This window comes from Myotis daubentonii, chromosome 18 (assembly GCF_963259705.1).
Source record: "Myotis daubentonii chromosome 18, mMyoDau2.1, whole genome shotgun sequence".
NCBI classification, from domain to species: domain Eukaryota; kingdom Metazoa; phylum Chordata; class Mammalia; order Chiroptera; family Vespertilionidae; genus Myotis; species Myotis daubentonii.
In genome coordinates, this window is record NC_081857.1 from 42937454 (window position 1) to 42960044 (window position 22591).

The following is a 22591-nucleotide window of genomic DNA, read 5'->3' on the forward strand; positions in this document are numbered from 1 at the left end:
TCTGACTGCCCAATGCAGCCACTGCCAATAGCTAATACAGCAGCCACTGAGTGTGACAGGAAAGTACACCTATTGTTTTCATCATTTTGGCAAAAAAATAGCCTTTTTGGCGGCCACAGAATGTTAATCCTTAGTTTATGCCATGAGATGAAAAGGGTTGAAAATCACCGCTATGAGCAAATCGCCCTGAACAATGTTTAATGTACACAAAGGGCCTGAAGGAAGTCCCACCACAATCTGTTTGCCTCAATTCCACCACAATGCTCCCCAGGGGGAGGAACAAGCAAGCCCTCGGTTTCAAACGGCCTGTCAGCGTTTCCTGTCCTTCACCACCGTCTTCTACGTCCTTCTGACTTCTCGGTTCTACTTCCCAGTCTCTGCTGCTCTTTCTTCCTCAAAATACTTATTTCTTAGAGAATCTCCTTCTACCTCAGCATCTTTTATCCACTTTTCAGAGGCCAATGAACAGGAATCCTTTATCCTTACACACCAGCTTCTCAGCGACCATTAGCTCATAAAGATGTGAAGATATGGTCTTGTCCTCCTTCCCATGATTCAAAAAGAAATCCAACCTAAAGGGAGTTAGTTTAGACAGACCGGGTAGACCTGGCCCTTCGCACTCTGGTCCCGCAGCTGCCGTTGTATTTCTTCTTTTCTTTCCGGCCTTCTTGGGTATGTCACAGGGACGTGCTGTTACCTTTGGTTTCAGACACCTTATTCTTTTAGCCAAATGTTTACCTTTTTACTTTGGAAACTACTAGGACCTCCCACTGCCAGTTTGAAGGGTTCTGTAAGATTCACCATTTCTTAGCCTCTGACTTCTGACTTGAAAATGTCCCCTTCCAGCAGCTGCTTCTTGCCCCCTCTCCAGTTTGGCTCTGGCTGAGTTTATCTTACAACCTCTTGCCCACACTATGGTTTGGGGCAGGGGTCCTCAAACTTTTTAAACAGGGGGCCAGTTCACGGTCCCTCAGACCGTTGGAGGGCCGGACTACAGTTTAAAAAAACAACTATGAACAAATTCCTATGCACACGGCACATATCTTATTTTGAAGTAAAAAAACAAAACGGGAACAAATACAATATTTGTATTTGCATGTGGCCTGCGGGCCGTAGTTTGAGGACCCCTGGTTTGGGATCTGCCCCTTTTTTATTTCTCCACTTTCCTTTGGATTTTACTTTTTGTCTTGGAAAATCTCTGTATACCAAAGTAGAGAGACTAGAATAATGAACTCATGTAACCCTTACACTGACCTACACTTACTAACTCAGGGCCAACCTTGTGTCATCCATGCGCCCAGTTTCACTTAAAAGCGAGTTCCAGGGAGAAGGACCTGAGGCCGAGCGCCTTTGTGCCCAGCGTCTCCTCTCTGGACCCGCCAGCAGGCTCTTCCTAACCAGCGATGCCACCGCATCACTAACCGCGCACGTGGAAAGCACCACAGTCCTCAGGACACAGACAGGCTGCTGCCACGTACCATTGAGTGGAAATACCTCTTCACCTGCTGCCCGTGTCAGTCTATAAGGATCCATTCTGAACGCCTCACAGCAACGGCGCTCTGAGCAGGGACCCTCCTCCGCCTGCAGCACCGTTTCCTGGATCTCCACGTGGCTGTGGCTGACGCACGCGGTCCCGCTAATGCTGGCAGCAGCACACACCACGGTGGGAACGACACTGTCCCATCACTCCTCGTCTCCCTGCCTCAACTGGCTGTCAGTAGGAACAGTCACTTGACACTTGTGTTAAGTTCCTTGGTATTAATCGGTGTTAAGTTCCTTGGTATTAATGGGATCCAGTTGCCTTCTCTCTCTCTCTCTCTCTCTCTCTCTCTCTCTCTCTCTCTCACACACACACACACACACACACACACACACACACACACACACACTTAGGAGAAAGAAATGATGCGCCATCAACTCTCAAATTCCCTTTTAACAATATAAATCTTTTTTTGTTTTTTAAGTCCACCAAAGCCACTTGACTGGCTCTTTTCCATAATAAAAAATTAAAATCAGGCCCTGACCAGTTTGGCTCAGTGGACAGAGCATCGGCCTGCAGACTGAAGGGTCCCAGGTTCGATTCCGGTCAAGGGCGTGTACTGTGGTCACGGGCACATCATCAGTAGGGGGTGTGCAGGAGGCAGCTGATGGATGTTTCTCTCTCATCGATGTTTCTAACTCCCTATCCCTCTCCCTTCCTCTCTGTAAAAAGTCAGTAATATATATATATTTTTAAAAATTAAAATCAGTTTAATTCCTGGTTTCATTTTCAATTCTAAGTGATAACTCTCAGAATTTACTAAGCCAAAAAAACTTACCTGAAGAACTAGTTAGTTACCAAAACTAAAAATAATCTTGCCCTGGCAGGTGTGGCTTGGTTGGTTGAAGTGTCGTCCCGTGCACTAAAAGGTGAAGGGTTCGATCCCCAGTCTGGGCCTGTGAGGGAGGCAACCTATCCATGTTTTTCTCTTTCTAAAATCAATTAAATTTTTTTTTTTAAATTAAAAAATCTCACCCTCGCCGGCTTGGCTCAGTGGATAGAGCATCGGCCAGTGAACTGAAGGGTCCCGGGTTCGGTTCTAGTCAAGGGCACATACTTCAGTTGCAGGCTTGATCCCTGGCCCTGGTCAGGGTGCATGTGGGAAGTAACCACTCGATGTGTAGCTCTCACATCGATGTATCGCTCCCCCCGCCCCCTTCCACTCTAAGAAAAAAAAAAAAATCAATGGAAAAATATCCTTGGGTGAAGATGAACCAAAAAAAAGTCTCACAAAGCTCCCAATCCTTAGCCTGTTCAGTACATCCTTGAAGCAGGACTGTCTTCCATCTACTCCTCCCACTCAGCCACACCTGCACACCCGCCCCCGTGAGCAGCTCTCTTGCTCCACCCTTGTCTTCTTCCCCTCTCCCTGCCTCAGCCATTCACTCTTTCAACTTCCCAATTCTCTTAACACCCACCCCCAGACCCCTCCGCCCGCTTCTCCACCCCCATGCGGTGCCCGCAAACCAGAGCCACCTTCACCTGCCTCTCCCGCGCCGGGCTTGACAGAGGCCCAGGGGCTCTAGCTTCCATTCATCGCCGCTCACACTCTGCAGTGCAGGCGAGGCTAGATCCAAGCCTCTATTCTGGCTCTGCTTTCATCTGAGCTTGTAAAGTAGTAAGAGCAACAATACGCATGCGCACACCAATCCCACATTCTGTTAGCCAACATTAGCGGATTTCCTAGTCCAGCGGTCGGCGAACTCAGTCAACAGAGCCAAATGTCAACAGTACAACAATTGAAATTTCTTTTGAGAGCCAAATTTTTTAAACTTAAACTATATAGGTAGGTACATTGTTATTAACTTAATTAGGGTACCCCTAAGGCTTAGGAAGAGCCACACTCAAGGGGCCAAAGAGCTGCATGTGGCTCTCGAGCCGCAGTTTGCCGACCACGGTCCTAGTCTATTCCCAAGAGTTCCCTATAAAAAGTACACTAGACTGAAGTCCTATCTCCTACTGTCAATCTCATGTTCAGCAAGGATCAGAAACCCCTAAATTCTTCAACCAATTTCCAAAGTCCTCTTCTTCCACCTCTCCCCCTTTTCCCTTTCTTCAGAGACAGAATGGCGAAAAGAACAGGGACTGTAAGGCCAATGACTTCGTTTCTGACTCCAGCTCTGCCCCTGAATGTCCGCAGCTCAATAAAAACCCGCCAGTTCCACAAGGATTATCACAAGCATCTCCGTTTCCCAGACCCCAACATTCTCACTGTCCTCTGGATCCAGTCACTACAATGAATTCTAGAACTGAAGCCAGCCTGAAACCACCACTAGCTGACAGGCACTGAGCACTCACTCACTATACGCCAGGCACTGCCCAGGTCATCAAAGGCACTAGCACATTGACCCTCACCATGGCCACAGCACCAGGGACCGCTGGCACCACGTCCGTCACAAATGTGGCGGCTGGGCCAGATCTTGGACCCAGGTGTCTGGGTGTGGAGTCCCTGCTGGAGGTAGTGACTGCGCATGTCCTCACTGCATTCATTGCCCTGGGCCTGCTGTACTCCTGAACCCACCCCCCTTTCCTCAGCACCCTGCCTCAGGGCAGGTGCTTTCTTCTCCTAGTACACCCTCTGTCCATTATCATCTGATATACATGCCTTGGGACTATCCTTATGGTAACTACTGAACTGAAGAGGCACTTCTCATTTTAATCCTATTTATTTCATCCCTCGATTCTTGGTGCTTTATTTTACCTTTGATTTAAATGTGCACTGCTTTAAGTTTCAAGTCTTTAACTCTCTTCCTCTCTTATACTTGGGGAATCCAACACTAGACCATAAAATAATAAAAAAACCACGGGACATATTCCTATCAAATGAAGACCCTACAGAGTATAAAAAGAGCACTCAATGCTGGCAGGGGGAGGAATAGGCGGACTCAGGTACCGCTCATGTTAGTGTAAATCAATAGCGCCTTCTAAAGACATGTGCAGTAAGAATCTGAAGCCTTGAACATTTTCCTTGACCCGGTAATTCTAATTCTAGGAATCCAGCCTAAAGAAATAGTTTGAGAGAGAACAAAGTTATGTACAGGGTGTCTATCATATGCCACTTACAGTAATAAAAAGTATGGAAGTATGTTCAACAAAGTTGCCCACTATCACACAATGCAGCTATTAAACTTAGCATTTAAAAATTTTCTTAATGACACTTATACACAAAACTGCAAATAAGATGTTTTTAACTTTGTACAAAAAGTTTGTATTTTCAGGAAAACTGTAACAGTGGTTATCTCTTATAAATTATCCAAATTACTAGAGGCTGCCGTTATTTGATTTTTAAAACTTGTCACTCACCTACTTCCAAAACTATTTTAGGGTACTTTGAGAATAAAAAGCCCAGTTATATTTAACTAGACACAAAGCCATTAAAACAGGTAAATGATGAAGTCACGTAGTAAAGGAAGGTGAAGTCCCATGTTTTCACCAGAGAACGCCTTCCTTCTTTTCCTCAGGTGGAGAGAATAAACAAAAACATAATATATTAATGTATTCAACACAGAGCTGGAAGACACTACACAATTTATTAAGAACTGAGAAGCTTTACTCATTTGCTTTCAATGCAAAAATGTAGGACACACTTGAAATGACAGGGAAAACAGTGATGAATTCCCTAGAAAAGAACCGGTGACTTCTAAGCAAATACAAACACTTGGGCAAAGGCCCAGAGCACCTTAGGGTCCAAGGAAGTGAATGCTTGATATTAGCTGAGGTTTCTTGGTATTTTGCTGTTACACTGTTTCTTTAATGAGTTGCATGCGAATTTTTTAAGCTTCTCAGAAATTACGTGTAAACTCTTGATGTCATCTTCTCCTGTTTGATATTTTAAGGATCAAATTATGTATCTGCCAAGTCCCTAACAAAATGCCTAGGACCTACAAGATATTCAATAAATGTAATAATACAATTTCTACCGGTAAAGAATTTAAGACTCTATAGTAATAATTATAAACAAAAGTCATGTATCACTCATTGTTTCTCTCAACTTTACCTTTAAAAGTGGTACACTTGAAATAGTATTAATTTATAAGCTGAATTGAGGGACTAAAGGCTTAAACTAGATCCATGAAGTAACAGAGCTTGTCAGGAAAGAATGTTATCAAAACAAAGCATCTATTATCCTCAGGATGAACAGATGGCTTGTGCTGGATGGAGCAGAAAATTAGAACAAAGGGTCACTTTTGTCTGAAGTCTCCAGAATTAATTTCAAATGTCAATTGCTTCTCTTGCATTAGGGTGCCTCTATTCAAGATGTATCATTACTTACATTACGTTTTTACAAATGGCTAGTGCAATGTTACATATCCATAGTAAATATCTATTTTCAAGAATTATTTCATTATAATACTTTTCCTTTTTTTAATTGATGGACATAAACTTAACTGTAAGAGCTTCTTTGAGACTCATAAATCTTGGTTCCATATGGATAGAAACTCTAAAGACAACCTTACAAATGTCAGAAATCAAGAATGTCCCAGGCACATCAAGTAAAAGGAAACTAAGATTTCATCTTAAGTGATGACTTCATTCATTTTACTTACAAAATAACATTTTCCTTATTTTTTCTTCATCTTGATTCCAACTCTATCAGCTGCAAATTTTTGCATTGTTTTTGTTAGGTGGGTCAAATCCATTGTCAAACAAGGTGAAGTCAAATAAATACCAAACAAATTTTATAGAAAATTCTTTCCAGTGTAAATTTTTTTTAAAAGCGAGAGTATATAATACGCCCTCCTCCCATTCCATATTTTGTCTGTTAACATTTCACTGTTTCTATGCCATGCTAAATGAAAACAATCAGGCTAGCCCCCCAAAATATGCACAAGGGGCCTGGACCTAGACTTAATTCTAGACAGCATGACATCAACTTTAAAGTGTAAAATTTTATGAAGAATTCAACAGTATTTCTCCACTAGAGCTTTTCTCCTTTTATTTGGGGAGAGCAGGTGAGGGTGTGAAAGACACCTGATATAATTTTGATATACCTTGTGAAGAACACTAAAGTTTTCCCAACAGTATTCATATGGCTTCTCGCCCAAGAAAAGTAAAATGTAACACAATTTGTTAAATTCTTAACTGGGGGGGAATGGGGGTGGGGGCCTCACTGTACTTACTGGAGTTCAACAGGCACATTCAAAGCCATTGGCAAACGGGGGACAATGGTATAGACAATGAAATCATACCTAAGAGGGATGTCTCCTTGGCAAACGCTGCGGCAATAGCTGGGTCCAGGGCAGGCTGTCCATCCCCAGACGGGAGGTCAGGTCGAGTATAATCCCTACTTTTGTCATTGTTGTATTTTACATTCAAATTCACAAGTTTGGAAAAATCAATCCTTAGAGTACAGCAAGCGTTATAAATGTTCTGACCATCTAGGGCCTGTAAGAGTGAAGACAGCACATGAGCCATGTTAAGGAGTGACAATGAGCAAAAGGGGAGACTGACAACAAAACACTGACGGCCTGCATGGAAGCGACCAGGAGGGGATCAAGCACCTTCCTTCTGTCCTTGCTATCCCAGCTGCACAGGAACTAGGTTCACAAGTACTATCTTCTTGAAAGAGAAGGTGCCACTTAAATCTAAAATACAACCAGTTAAGCACATGTACAAATACTTCTAATTTTAAAAATCTGCAAAAATTAACAAGGGTCACAAACAGTCCTGCCAGAGCAGTGCCCCAACGGCCTGCAGCCAGGATGCCCGTGTGACACCCACACTTTCTGCGGGCGGCAGTGCTTTGGTTTTATGAGGTCACTTCTGCTGATGCCACATTGAAGGGCTCAATCCAAGTAACTGTCACTGTGATGTATCTGGCAAGTCCCATAAATGGGCAAAACACGTTCCCTTCCTTGAGGTGCGCAACCTGCATCAGAACAGCCTGTGGACGCAGCAAATCCCACGGCGTGCCCAAGGCGTGCGGAGGAATGTGGCTGCACAGCTGGAGGCCTGCCCTCCCTCGCGCCGGTCACCTGACCGCTCTGACAGGCGTGCAGCGGTGGCCAGGCGGCCTGCGTCGGCCCCCTGGAGGAGAGGGCTCGGGGACAGGGGCCCAGGACCATGCTGCTGCGCTGACTGTGCTCGTCCTGCACCTCGTCAGTCCCAGGCCGGTGTCCCGCTGGACACCAGCCTGGGACAGGGAGTGACCGTGACTCTTCGTGAGAGCAAACTTCCCTGTACAAACAACTGTTCAGAACTGAGGGCTGCGCTCAGCTCCTCTAACTCATTGAAAGTGAAACCACAGTTCTTCTGACAGATCAGGGCTGGTGTTTACATGGACTGAGACCCAGCAGGTGTGTAAACCCAGAACTACAGTATTTTAATAGTAAACCCACACTTTCCCACATGCTGGATGGGGAAAGAATTTTAATTCCCTCAGTCTGACTATTTTGATTGCCATGTGGTTGACTAAGGAAAGGAGTGAAGCAGACGTAAGAAGAGCCAGGAGTGTCCTGTTATGGACAGCTCGATGGCTACTTAAGTACACAAGGTTTGTCATTCACTCAACGACTCCCACTCTGAAAAGGATGCCTCTTCCCTTCATATACAAGATTGAGTTTATGTGAATATATTTACCAAGCTTAAACTAACCTAAAAACTAATTCAGCACGTTCACCCATTTCAATACAATACTGGTGAAAACCCACTTAAAGGGGCTACCCACACATGCGCGCGCACCCACACGGATTCTAACCACATCTGAGAGGGCAGGCACCCATCCGGAGCTGTCGGCCAGCGTCATGTCAGTGTCAGGGCGTGCTGTGCTGCACAGGCAAACCAGGCCTGAGAAGAGCGTGCCTCTGCTTCTGCGGCTCCCCTCGGGAACACACGGTTTTGATTCAAGACTGTCCTGCAGCACAGCAGCCTCGGCGGAGACTTGGGTGACGGCCGCAGTGCCCTGCCCCGACCTGCCTCACCCCCTCCACCAGTCATCTCTTTTTCTGAGTCGTTATTCTCTTAGACAGCAAAATGGTGCATTTACCAGCAGTGTGCGCAGTTTTCAAAAACCCCCAACCAACCAAACCCAGCGTACAGGGCTCCCAACCTAAAGATGGCTCACAGAACACTGCGCTCTCCCCACCAAACCGGAAGGTACACTGCCTGCTACATGGATTCGTGCTCAAGAGAGAGGCTTTCATCTCCTTCTCACCTGAAAAATTATCGGAGTCTCTTCCCAACCCTGGTTCCTTGCCTGCTAACTTTATGTGACCTCTAGTGTTTAACAAGCATGGAAGCACAGCAAATAATGACCACGGTTAGAGCCACCTCTGTATACACTGGGATGCACACGGATGGCTGAGGCGGATGAGAGCTGTGGCAGGAGGAGCAAGTCCCAGAACCCACATCAGTGCCACTTCTACGAATGCAGCAGAGAACACAGCAGACGTGGGACCCAACATCACCCCACAGACGCCAGTCTGCGCCACCTGTAAGGTTGCATGCATGGCGCAGCTGAGCTACTTCAGCATTAGCAGGGCTATACGTGCAAGTGTGTATCTGCCTAGGAAAAAGATCACATCTCAAAACAGCTCTACACTTACTAGTTTTGCTTGTTGAGCATTTACTGGATCGCCATATTGGAGGAGAGCTTGAAACTGGTTATTTTTTGTAAATGTGATTATCTTCAATACAGCACCAAACTTAGTAAATATCTGGTAAAACATCAAAAGGAAAACATTATCTACTATCTTATGACCTCTCCCATCTATTGGCTGACATGCAGATTCAGACACACGTACCTGGTGAAGCACGTCCAGGGTCACGGGGTAGTACATGTTGTCGATGATGATTCTGAGCACCGGGCTCTGGGCGGGGGTCACGGCGTTCTCGCTCACGGCAGTGCCGCTGAGAGGCGTGTTTGCTGTCTGCACGGCCGTCACGGCCTGGAGCACAGCTTGGGCACGCTGCAAGGCGAAGACCAGGACTTTGCAAGCACACACAGTATTTTCACTAACATTTTGCTACATGTTACACTATTAGGTCATTTCTTTTCTAAAATACACATAAATAAAATTTAACACTCAAATGAGCCTTTTGCGCCAGGCACTGTGTTAATTCAAATAGTCTAGTATTTACTTCAAAATAATCATCTAGCATTGGGACCAATGCTGAACAAGCCAAGAGAGGCAATGTCGTTTCCTCCCAAAGAACATTAAGATGGAAGTGTTAGCGAACAATGACATTTCAATCTAACAGTATTCACTCTATAAAAAGGCAAATGGCAGACCTGAAAAAGGATTACTCTACTATCCAAAAGATTTCCCATAGTCTCATTTCTAATACAATCTTAAATAAGAATATTCACAATACAATTTAAGCCTTTTTTCATACTAGTGTAACATCTGACATCAAAGTTTTTAGAAAACTGTTGTGCACTTTAGTTTAAAACCATTAGATTTTTAGGAATACTTCAAGATAAAATATGAAAGACATTTCCCATATAGTGTTATGGTATTTAATACACTATTATTTTATGTTTGACTAATAAGACATTGCCAATAAACCATGACACTGAATACTGTAACAAACATCTTGATTTCTGAGATTTTAAAATGTGAATATATATATATATATATATATATATATATATATATATATATATACAGAATTGAAGTACAGTATTTTTTGGAAATCTGTCAACTAAATCATATGTTAAATGCTCCAAAACGACTACCTTTACTACAACCATTATGCTATTCCTATTATTACTATGACAGATTCACTGATAAGAGAATTTCTTTCTACCTTATCTGGGGTCAAAAAATCATTATTAAGGAAATAATTGTTAAATGTAACAATGAAATACTCTACATTGCTTCCCGTTTAAAAAGCTGTACTGGCAGATGAGTAGGCATATAGAAGGGAACAGTGATGAGGAAAAGGAGAACACAAAAGAAAACATTAAGAGAATAGACAAGAGTCAGTGCCAGCTTTGGAGGTACATAAACTAAAATCAGAATAGAGTGATTAGCATGGCCGCTTTGCAAAGATGAAATACAAATTTGTAGAGTGTTCCTTTTTTTCCTTGAGATGTTAGCTACACTATGGTGGTAATCACTGCACAATATACACGTGTATCAAATCACGTTGTTATATGTCAATTACATCTCAATAAAGCTGAGGGAGAGAAATGTCCATTTCACTGAAATACTACATAACCAAGGATCATATATAGCTTTAAAATGCTGATTAAGTGAACCTATAAATGTGTTAGCTAAAGAGACTAACTGAAATACAAATTATAAAAAGTCAAACAACCAAAGGCATTTAACTGATAAAATCCAAGCAGTAGAGTTGTGTAAATAGCTAGCAGTCCTACCGCATAAACAGTTTCTATATAAAATTTTAACTTGTAACAAGAAAAAGAATATTCTGACCAGGTCCTTAAAAACATTGAAAAAATACTATTTAACTAATTTACACAGTACTAATTTAAAATATGAAGAGATCAACATACTTTTTTTGTAAGTAAACATAGTATTTAAGAACATACTGCAAGAAAATGTCATAAAAATAACAAGATGCCCATGGAAACAGCTTCAGAATGGTTAAAACTGTATTTTCTGTTAATATGCGATTCCTACTATGCTGTCGGCCATCTCCTTCATGTGCCTACACACACTCACTTGGTTCAGTGTGTTGTCTGTCTTCAGCTCCTTGTGGTTCGAGTACTGGATGTAAATGGGCTGGTTGCGAAGGTGAGGGGTCACAGCAGAATAGTAATTCACCATAGTAACAGCAGCCTCCTCTGTTGCTAGTTCCAAAAATGCCTAAACATTTAAATGCAAAAATATTTCATGCTATGAATTAAATTCAAATAAGCTTTAATATCTGTCTAATCTATTCAGCTAATAGGAAAAGTCAGTATCTAGAATATAACCTTTCCAGTGACTTTAGCTGCTCTCATAAGCAGAAGTGGAAATCCTCTCCTGAAGGTTAGGCACACAAAACTCTGTGTACACGGTACTTCCGCCTTCCACCTGATTTCCCAAACTTCACAAATGTACTTCCCCAATAAGCGCTAGAGAAGCCCTAACCGGTATGGCTCAGTGGATAGAGTGTCGACCTGTGGACCAAAGGGTTCCTTCCGGGTTCGATTCCAGTCAAGTGCATGTATCTTGGTTGCAGACTCCCCCCCCCCCCCCCGAGCCCGGGCCCCGGTCGGGGCGCGTGCAGGAGGCAACCAATAGACGTGTCTCTCACATCGATGTTTCTGTCTGTCTCTCCCTCTCTCTTCCGCTCTCCCTAAAAATCAGTGGAAAAATATCCTCGAGTGAGGATAAACAAAAAATATAAAATGAAATAAAAACTAGAGAAAAATAAAGCTAAGTTTTTTCTAGCATCAGAATTTTACCACTCCTAACCTAGAGAATAAAAGAGATCTCAAAGTCATTTTTAAAGCAGTATGATTTAAGAGACAAAAGAAAGTTAAAAATTAAATGTCAGCTTATTAGTAGTAGCATTAATATTTAAGGGAATGTTAAATTTCATAAGCGCTTCTAAATGGTATTAGAATTTTAAAACAAAATGATTTTTAATATACCTGGGCCCTTCTGCAACGGGCACGTCTGCCCAGTGAAGACTATCTAGGATTGATGACTATTTCCTTCTAATGCTACCAGGTAGGTATTTCCAGGGAATACGCTCAAAGCCAAGATGCGGCTAGTGCCCCTTACTGCCGACATTACAAAGGGCAGAGACACAACAAAGTCCTCCGTCTGTGTTTCCACACACTCACTGTAGCGAGCGCTCCATCTGCCTCAGAGTGCACGCCAGGTGCTCCTTTCGCCCCGGGCATGAGTTCCCTGAGCACCACCACCAGGAAGAGCCACGCCTCTGGTCCGCCCTCTGCCCTCCCTCGCTTAGGAGCAAGGCTGGCACACACCTGCTGACTAGTTGGGCGACCAGCTGTAGGTTCTGAAAGGCGTACCTGGTTTTTCCCTTTCAGCATAAGGATGTTGGTCACCTTCCCAAAAGGTAAGCCTAGAGCAATGACCTCGGTTTCTGTCACCTCACCAGGCAGTTTTCGAATATGAAGAACACGAGAAGGAGCCCCATCCATTTTATCTTCTCCTTTAAACTTTTTACTGTCATTACCATTGGCTGAAAGACATTAGACAATAGTCTTCATATTAATTTTCCTTATCTGCATTAAAAAAATACAAAGCAATGTTTATAAAAGAACCTAAAAACACAGCCGAGTATACTGGAATAATTCCTAAAAATTAAAAAACTGGGACCCCTTCTACCAATTAATTAAGATTGCTACTAGGTAAATGTTTCTAAACAGTATATGTAAAAAATAGTGATAATGTAAGCTCATAAACAGATCGTCCAATGGCTAAAGAACATAATTACTTTACAATTTAACTATATTACAGACTCACAAAAATTTTTTAAAACGTAAAAATTTGAGTTAGCAGATATTAGGAAAAATGTAATTTCACCTGAAAATTATAAATTGTTCAATTTGGGAAATATCATATTCCACAGGGGGATCAAAGAAAGCAATGCTGTAAAAATAATTATGTAGTCAGTCCACATGGTGCTTACCTCCCAGGAGCCTCTGCTAACTTATTATTACCAACTGATCTCCCTCAATATCTTATCGCTGTCAACATCTATATACTATACATCATTCATGGACGTGACTACCTTATCACTGAGCTAAGAAAAATGAATGCTCACACTCTACATTCCTGTATGGGAAAACAGAAATCCTAAAGAGTTAACCAGAAGCGAAGATATATAACAGACAGACGGTACTTCCGTTATCCTGCTAGCTCTTTCATTAACTCCAACAGCCAGTACACATTTTACTAGGTTTACTGTAAAATCTGCTGTCACTTGCATTTCCAAGTAGTTGCATAGCCTAGCTGTCTGAGTGCCTGATGCACGAGGCGGAAAACACAGAAGGCTAAGTCAGAGGAAGGCAGGCTCCCGTGGCCTCTCTATGGAAGAGGACATGTTGCCTAGAACCCCCCACAAACATTCAAACTGTGACACCATGTACTGGACACTTTAAGCATTATAAAAAGAAATGACATCAAAATTGTCTGCATATGAAAATTAAAATAAAAATCTCAGCGTTCTGAGTAACATGTACTAGAATTTAAGATGATTTCAGTTTCAGAATAAGGCCAAACGTCACACTTTTAACGGTAACAAATCCTGCTATTATGAAATAACAACATGCAGCACTGGCAGAAATATGTCTCCCCAACTGAAAGGAATATTCCACTTCCACAGCCTGAAGAAACGACTCGAGAGAGGGCAATTTGACAATTGTCAAGCCTCTGCCCAACAACCAAATAGTTACAAATGTCTCTCAATAAAATCCAATTCCAGGACTAGCTGGAGCTAGCTGTATTTTGAAATGTCTCACTTTTATTTCTGAAAAAACTAATGTGTTACAAAATGAGTTAACATTAACTTTTCTCACTTCTAAAATTATTTTATTCTCCGACGTAAAGAAATCAGTAGAAAAGCTTCCGGACAGAGAAAGGCTGTTGAGATAGACACGTTGGAAACAGAATCTATAGTAACGTGAGCAGGAGAAACATCCTGTTCAAGCTGAAATGTACGAATGAAAACCTGCGCTGCATCTGCTAACCATAGAGGGCTCCCTATAATCCTGTCTGTGGCAGTGCTGTTGAGACAGCTGAACAATGGTGTATTTTTCCAGGAGAGCATAATCACTAGCTTTTAAAGGTTTAAGTTCTTAAAAGCAACAGTATTCAAATTTGGGCCTGTTAGAACATACAGACGCTCATCTTTCTATGTTAGAAAAAAAAGATCTTAAAGCTCGATGTTCTCTGTGCACAGAGGTAAAGGAAGTTAGTTTTCCTGAACTCCAGGGAAATGTGCATGTGATTTTCTCATGGTGAACAGGCTTCAGGGATTCACTCCATCACGAGATGGGCTCATTCTTTATAGCCGCGGTCGCCAACCCCTCAGACCTCACGGACCACCAGTGGTTGGCGACCGCTGCTTTAGAAAGTGCATTAAGTATCATTCCTTGGCATAATTTAAAAGAGGAGTACAGATTATTCTTTCTTTTCAACCAAAAACCAATCTCCTTTTCCACTTCATCCCTTTGTTAATGGGGCTCTATCACCCACTGACCCAGTGATTCTAACATTAATATGTATCTCTCCCAAACCAGTGTACTTCCCAATAACTCAGATGTTCTGATTTCTTTATACGGTTTCCTCCATATTCTGAGACCCTAACATCTCTAGAGTAGTGTAGTTTTTAAGTGTCTTCCCTATGTACAGTACAGCAGTCAGCTCCTCTATCCCCACCTGCAAATGGAACAAAAATCTTTTCTAAAATGTAAATCGGGTCGAGTCCAAGCTCCTTAGTACTTTATGACAAACCGGATCCTGTATCTAGCCCACTGCCTACAAGGACCCGCTGTCAGCCCTTCGCCTACATTACATTCCAGAAGACAAAACTATGAGTAGCTGACGGTTCCCAGAGGTAGTCTATTTCCAATAAATTTTGAATTTGTTTTACAACTTTGTTAATTGATATAGAATATGCCCATCACCACAGAAAATCCCCTGTTCTTTCTGTTATCCCCACTACCCATAGGCAACTATTGTTTAGGTTTCTTTACTAAAAATTAATTACGTTATTTGCCTTTACAGAAAAGGAATCATACAATATGTACTCTTTTCTGTCTGGCTCCTTTTGCTTCCTATAACGTTTACTAATATTCACTCACATTGTTGAATTAGTATTAAGTCTTGATTCCCATCTGTTAGGTATTGTCAGTTATAATAGCTTCATAAAGTTATTTAGGGGGTATCCCCTCCTCTATTTTCTAAAGAAGTATATTTAAGATGATTATTTCTACTTTGAAGTTCATAAAGTTCAACAGTGAAGCCACCTATGCTTCTGTGGAAAGATTAAAAATTCAGTTATGATACAGAATTAATCTATACCTGTGGTCAGCAAACCGCAGCTCGCAGCCACATGCGGCTCTTTGGCCCCTTGAGTGTGGCTCTTCCACAAAATACCACGTGCCGGCGCGCACATACAGTGCGATTGAAACTTCATGGCCCATGCGCAGAAATCGGTATTTTGTGGAAGAGCCACACTCAAGGGGCCAAAGAGCCGCATGTGGCTCGCGAGCCGCGGTTGCCAAGACGCAGTTTGACGACCACTGATCTATACTTATTATGAAATGGCAGGTTATGTCATTTTTGGTCAATTAGACTTTAAAGGAATTTGTCTCATCTAACTTGTTTATTGGCATTACCAATGTTTAAAATCTGTTCCTTCTACACTGTGTGGGATCTGTAGTAACATCTTCACGTTCATTCCCAATATTGGCAATTTATGCTTTCTTCCATTTCTTGAAGAAAAAAAAAACAAAACTGTAAACCTTTTTTCCCCCTAATATGGTTCTTTTCTAATATAGGTAGACAGGTATCTATTAAGAGGTATACACCTATTTTTTTGCCCTGTGCACTTCTTTGGCTGCATCCAACGAATTTTGGTACATTATGTTTTCATTTTCATTCAGTCAGAAATATGCCTTTATAACTTCTTTGATTCATGTGTTCTTAGAAATGTGTAAATTTATAAATATTTGGTAACTTCCTAGATTTCTTAATGTTTTTAATTTCTATTAAATTCCACTATAATCAGGTACTATATGAGCTTTCAAATATTTGAAACTTATTGAGAATTACTTTATGTCAACATTTATGGCCTATCATGCTCTGACCAGTAGGTTAGCTTGTTGCTGTGGTCTGGCCGATCGGGACTGAGCGAGACAGGCTGGAGCCCTCCTGCGGTCCCTCCCCACTAGCCAACCTCCCGCATCCCTCCCCAACCCCGATCGTGCACTGGTGGGGTCCCTCGGTCTTGCCTGTGCCCTCTCTCAATCCAGACTGAGAGGACTCCCCCCATCCCCGAGTACACAAATTTCGTGCACCGGGCCTCTAGTACCATATAAACAGAAATTCAGCTTCACAACACTAGGACTATATTGGGTAAATACTTAATTGTAATTTTTACTTAACTAAATGGTCAGGAATGTGTTTGTGTGCACTGAGGTACAGGCCAACCTCAGAGATAATCGCAGTAAGGCAAGAATTGCATAGGTAGCTCACAATTTCTTTTGCTGGTGTAGGGTCTTGCCTTCAATTTGTAAAAAATGTAACATCTATGAAGTGCAATAAAATCAGGCCTGCCTGTATATTACTAGCAACGCCTACCTGAAGGAAATCAATATGTGTCCAGTCTTTCACAATCCTTTTACTGCCAACACATTTAATTCCTCAAACAATTCAGGAAAGTTTTAGAAAAAAGGAACTTTGGTCTTCAGTAAAAAATGTTAAAATGTAGGGTTATAAGGCAAACTAAATCAATCACCATCATCATCAGATTAAAATTTTGGTCTCAGCCATAAAAACTAAGGTCTAAAAAGTAGTCTACATTTGTTTACAGACAAAAGCCAACAGTGTTGTTTCAGACATATACAATTTTTTAAATCCTAACTATAAAAGTAAATAAATTATTTTAAATTTCCAAGTAGATAACATAACAAACATCAATTCAAAGAATTAAAATATTGTTACAGCAAAGAAAAAAAGTTGAAAGCATAGAATTAAATACAACTATGTAGTTGAAATTTTGGGTTTTATCTATAGTTTGGGCTTTATGAACTAGAGAATTAAAAATACTTAATGACACACAAGACACAAAAGCTAAAAACAGAAGTATAGAAAGGGTGAGAATTAGGAAACTTGTAACATGAACAAAAAATATATAAGATTTTTGTGATTTAAAAAAGCAATCAGTTACCTGCCCTCAGAAGTCACCATCTTCAGATTTCCTCACTTGACACATATATATACCCTAATAAAATGTCCTCTAAAATGTCAACAGAAAGCATTTAAGAAGTCTATTCTGATAAAAACAGACTAAATTTTAGTTTTAATATCCTGCTCTATAAAATGGCAAAAATGACTGTTAAAGAGAGTTAAGACTTACCTGTAACCACCATGCTGCTCATATTAGAGTTTGGACTACTGAGAACACTACCTGAGAGTAGTTCGTCAGATCCTCTCTATAAAAACAAAAAGCAACATAAGACATCTTTACATTTAGAAATATTAATCTGAAATTTCTTCACGTATCTTTAACTCTTCAAATAGCCACTAACAAAGTGTCAGGTGCTAACACTATGGGGAACAGTCAAAACCTTTAGTCCCTAAAATAAAAACTTGACTCAAGTAAGGATCTTGCTCCCCTTCCCACAAAGTCAGAGTTTCTTTTTCTCCCTTTCATCCAAGTCCAAAGACATTAGTAAAATGACTGGTTCCCTAATCAAAAGCTTTGGAGAACTACGCCAATTTCTTTTAAACCACCTGCTGCTACAGCAAGCTGGACTTTTCCACAAATACTCTATGAATCCTCTGACCCCACAGCACTTTATTCACCCAGAACAACTCAGGTCTTTAGAAAATGAGAACTTCATCCTGTAGAGTTGGACAGCTCATCATCATTATTAAAATTAATTATGCATATATTTCAGTAGCTAAAACACCGAAAGCAAAATCCACAGAATGAGAAATTTATTTCTGCCTATATAAGCAGAAATGGAGTCATGTCTTCAAATCGTTTAGAGCAAGCATGTCAAACTCGTGACCCACAACAAATATTTTTTGCAGACCAGCCAATGTAACGGTATATGAGAAACGTTTTAATAAAAATTTTGTAACTTAATTTTTACAATATCCTGTTATACATAATTAATAATGAACTACAACGTTCACTAATGACTGATTACTATAATTGTGTTGCATTCATTTCCCTTACACGCCTTACTCGCAGGCACACCATTTCTCCCCAATAATACCAGCAGCGAATATTTTAGCAGCCAATGGCACGTCATTAGTCTTGGACTGACTTGTTTGGTGTGCGCAACAGGAAATATTTCACTTTTGGAGAACAAGAAAAATAGGATTATTTGCATGATGCTTATTAATTTGTGCAGTTATTCAGTGTCTGCTAAGTTAATGTTCAAGAAAAAAATATTAATTTTTATTAAAATGTTCTGCCGGGAGCCGGTCCATCCTTGCTGTTTCAAAGGACCTGGCATATATGGCATACTGTTCTTAATATGTTTGCTCACCTTCTTGGCACTATGTGTTTTAACCAAGGTCTCTGAGAAAGGTTGTTTCCCCAGGTAGGGATTTTCCCCTGAAGTTAGGGAGGGAATAAAACCTCTTAACTAAGTGCCAGGCGGGTAATTAATCACTTTAACTATGAACAATCATGCTTAAGCTACATAATCTTTACTCCCTGGAATGGAGATAAGAAACGCCCTAACCTTTGAAATAGAGATTGATAGGATTGGAATCAACTGGTATAAATACAGATGTAACAAGACAGAAGAAAACAGAATCAAGAAGACAGAACCTACACAGAACGTTCTCTAGAGACAGAAGAACTTCGCTGGAGAGAACATGGCAAAAGATCCTGGACTGAACCTGACTACAGAAATTGGCAAGAGAACCTGACTAGAACTTGGTGACTGAACCTGGCTGGAGAACCTACAGAACCTGGCAATAGAACCAGGCAAGAGAACGCAACCATGCTGATCAACTGAATTCTGCCTCTGTGTCATTCCTTCTTCGCCGACTCCGTCCACACCTTTGGGGACCCCTGGACCTGCTGGGGTTGGACCCCGGCAATGTTCTATTATTTCATGTTAACGATTACTCATTTATTTCAGCCATTTGTATTCAGCATGTCTCTATCAAAATAAACCTACGTTTCTATGAAAATTGAAGCTTTTGTTTTTTTGCGGCCCACATCAACTTAAACCTTGTTTATTTGGCCTGTGTTAGCCTTTGAGTTTGACATGCTTGCTTTAGAGAAAAGGTTATAAATTCACATGTTCTCAGAAATGCACTTGTTCAAATAAACCATGTTGATTTAGCTATTTTAAAAATGTGCATTTATAAAAAATATGTGAATAGATTAGCATTAAAATAGCTAAACCAACTGTTTTGCCCATTTTAAGTAGGTATATATATATTCACATACATGGGTATTATTTCAAATCACTAAATCAACAGAAACTGATTTAAACCATGAGTACAAAGAAGTTCAATGCAACTATCAAAATGAAAAAAAGGTATGAAGGACATATTAAAGCATTTCAGAAAATCCAAAACAATACAAATTAACCACAAACTTTATGCTAATTTGTGTTCAAACTCATAAAAAGCTGCATTATAACAAATATCAAAATGGTAAAGAAATAATCATCTCCCTAATTGCTTTACAAGCTCAGAGAAATAAAAGCATAACAAAAATGAAAGCATTATCTTGAGCCTGGTTAACACCATTTACACATCATTATAATTTCTCATCAAGGTATGGAAGAGTCAACATGGCATCGTTTTATATGATGGAAATGATGAACACAAGCAGACACCTCAAGTATCATCATAACCAAGGTCATCTAGACTCCAAGTGTGGCTCCCAGACAATAATTAGACCTGGAACCCTGTCCGCAATCCATGCTCTCACGTCCACCCTGGACCTACTGAATGAAAACTGAGGTGGGACCCGGAGTTCCAGCGAGCCCTCCAAGTGCTTTTGATGCATGCTCAAATTGAACAACCTCCATGTTAAATGTTCACTAGTTTTCTTTTTTTTAGAAGTTTTAGGTTTACAATAAAATGGAAAGAAACAGGTTTCCCATAAAACCCCTAACTCCACACATGCACAGCTTCCTCTATTACAATACCCCCTCTACTAGAGTGGTTTATTATGAAGATGAACCTACATGAAACATCACAATTACTCAAAGTCCATAGCAAATGGGCTCCCATAAAAACCTGGGCTCTGCTTATATATCCCACCTCCAACCCCTGGCAATCACTTACCTTTTTATTGTCTCAGAAAGTCATATGGTTGGAATCATATACTATGTAGCCTTCTCAAATTGATTTCTTCCACTTAGTAATAGGCACTTAAGGCAGTGGTTCTCAACCTTCTGGCCCTTTAAATACAGTTCCTCATGTTGTGACCCAACCATAAAATTATTTTCATTGCTACTTCATAACTGTAATGTTGCTGTTATGAATCGTAATGTAAATATCTGATATGCAGGATGGTCTTAGGCGACCCCTGTGAAAGGGTCGTTCGACCACCAAAGGGGTCGCGACCCACAGGTTGAGAACCGCTGATTCCCCGTACCTTTTTGATGGCTTGGCTGTTCATTTTGTTTTAATGCTGAAAAATATTCCATTGTCTGGATGCACCTATTTATTTGTCCATTCACTTACTGAGGGGCCTCTTGATTCCTTCAAGTTTTTGGCAGTTATGAACAAAGCTGTTATAAGCAGCCATATGCAGATTTCACGTGTAAGTTTTCAACTCCTTTGGGTTAATACCAAGGAGCATGATTGATGGACACATGGTAAAAGTTTGTTTAGTTTTGTAAGAACTGCCAGACTGTTTTGCAGTGGCGGAACCCTCTTCCGTTCCCACCGGGGATGTATGTGCATTCCTGTTGCTCCCATCTCACCAGCATTTACGGTGCCAGGGGTCCAGTTTGGCTGTTCTGACAGGCTGTGTAGCGTATCACATTGTTGCTTTACAGTTTGCACTCCCTGATGACATAATAAGGAATGTCTTTACATATGCTTATTTGCCGTCTGTATGTCTTCTTTGCTGAGGTGTCTGTTAAGGTCTTTGGCCCATTTTAAAAACAGGTTGTTTTCTTACTGAGTTTAAGAGTTGTTTTTTTTAATATTTTGGATCTCTCCGAGTCTGGCTTATCTTCTAATTCTCTTGTTACTGTCTTTCACATAACAGAACTTTTTTATTTTAATGAAATCCAACTTCTCAATGATCTCTTCATGGATTGTGTCTTTGGGGTTGTACCTAAAAGGTATCATTACCACCAAGGTCATCTAGACTTTCTCCTATGTTATCTTGTAAGAGTTTTCTATTTTCTAATATTGTGTTTTACATTTAGGTCCAAGATACATTTTGAGTCAATTCTTATGACGGGTGTAATGTGTGTGTGTATTTGCATTGTTTTGCATGTGATGTCGTTGTTCCACCATGGTTTGCTGAAGAGACTGTCTTTGCTCTCCACTGTCAGAGATAAGCGGACGGTACTGATGGGGGCTCTATTCTGGGCTCTCCGTTCTGTCCCATTTGATCTATTGTCCACTCTTTAATCCAAACCACACTGTCTCCATTCCTGTAGCTTCAGAGTAAGCTGGGCAGCATCAGTCCTCCAACTGTGTTTTCCTTCAATACTGTGCTGGCTATGCTGGGCCTTTTGCCTCCACATAAACTTTAGAATCACTTTGTTATCCACAAAATAAATGGTTGGAATTTTTATGAAATGTATAGATCAAGCTGGGAAGAACTGACATCTCAACAATACTGAATCTTCCTATCCATGAACATGGAATACTTATCCATTTACTTGATTCTTTGGTTTCATGCATCAGTTCTGCAGTTCTTCTATGTATATCTTGTTAGATTTATACCTTAAAAGTATTTCAATATTTTGAGACTAATGTAAATGGTATTCTGTTTTTAATTTCAAATTGAACTTGTTCATTGTTGATATGCAGGACAGCGATTGGCCTTTGCATATTAATTTTATATCCTGCAACCTTGCAATAATTGTTTATTAGTTTGAGGAGATTTCAAATTTTCTATAGTTTCTCAAGTCATCTGTGAATGACAGTTTTATACCTTTCTTCTCAATATGCATACTAGTTACTTCTTTTTATTGCCTTATTCAGCAGTGGTCGGCAAACTGCGGCTCACGAGCCACATGTGGCTCTTTGGCCCCTTGAGTGTGGCTCTTCCACAAAATACCGACTTCTGTGCATGGGCCACGAAGTTTCAATCGCACTGTATGTGCGCGCCCGCATGTAGTATTTTGTGGAAGAGCCACACTCAAGGGGCCAAAGAGCCGCAGTTTGCTGGCCACTGCCTTATTGCATTGGCAAGGACTTCCAGGATGTTGAAAACCAGTGGTGAGAAGGC

General features: G+C 41.0%; 1 protein-coding gene across 5 annotated transcripts in view; it reads right to left on the reverse strand.

Moving 5' to 3' along the window:
• PTBP2 (polypyrimidine tract binding protein 2) overlaps positions 1–22591 on the reverse strand; it is a 36900-nt gene that overhangs the window by 6244 nt on the left and 8065 nt on the right. For 4 of the 5 annotated variants that reach the window (XM_059674054.1, XM_059674053.1, XM_059674056.1 and 1 more), the window contains exons 3-8: positions 17552–17627; positions 12474–12646; positions 11170–11313; positions 9283–9447; positions 9085–9195; positions 6730–6925 (exon numbers count right to left, since the gene is read on the reverse strand). In XM_059674054.1, coding sequence (XP_059530037.1) covers positions 6730–6925; positions 9085–9195; positions 9283–9447; positions 11170–11313; positions 12474–12646; positions 17552–17627 — 865 coding nt within the window. The remainder of the gene's footprint in view (positions 1–6729; positions 6926–9084; positions 9196–9282; positions 9448–11169; positions 11314–12473; positions 12647–17551; positions 17628–22591) is intronic. The other variant, XM_059674057.1, reaches the window with a different exon arrangement.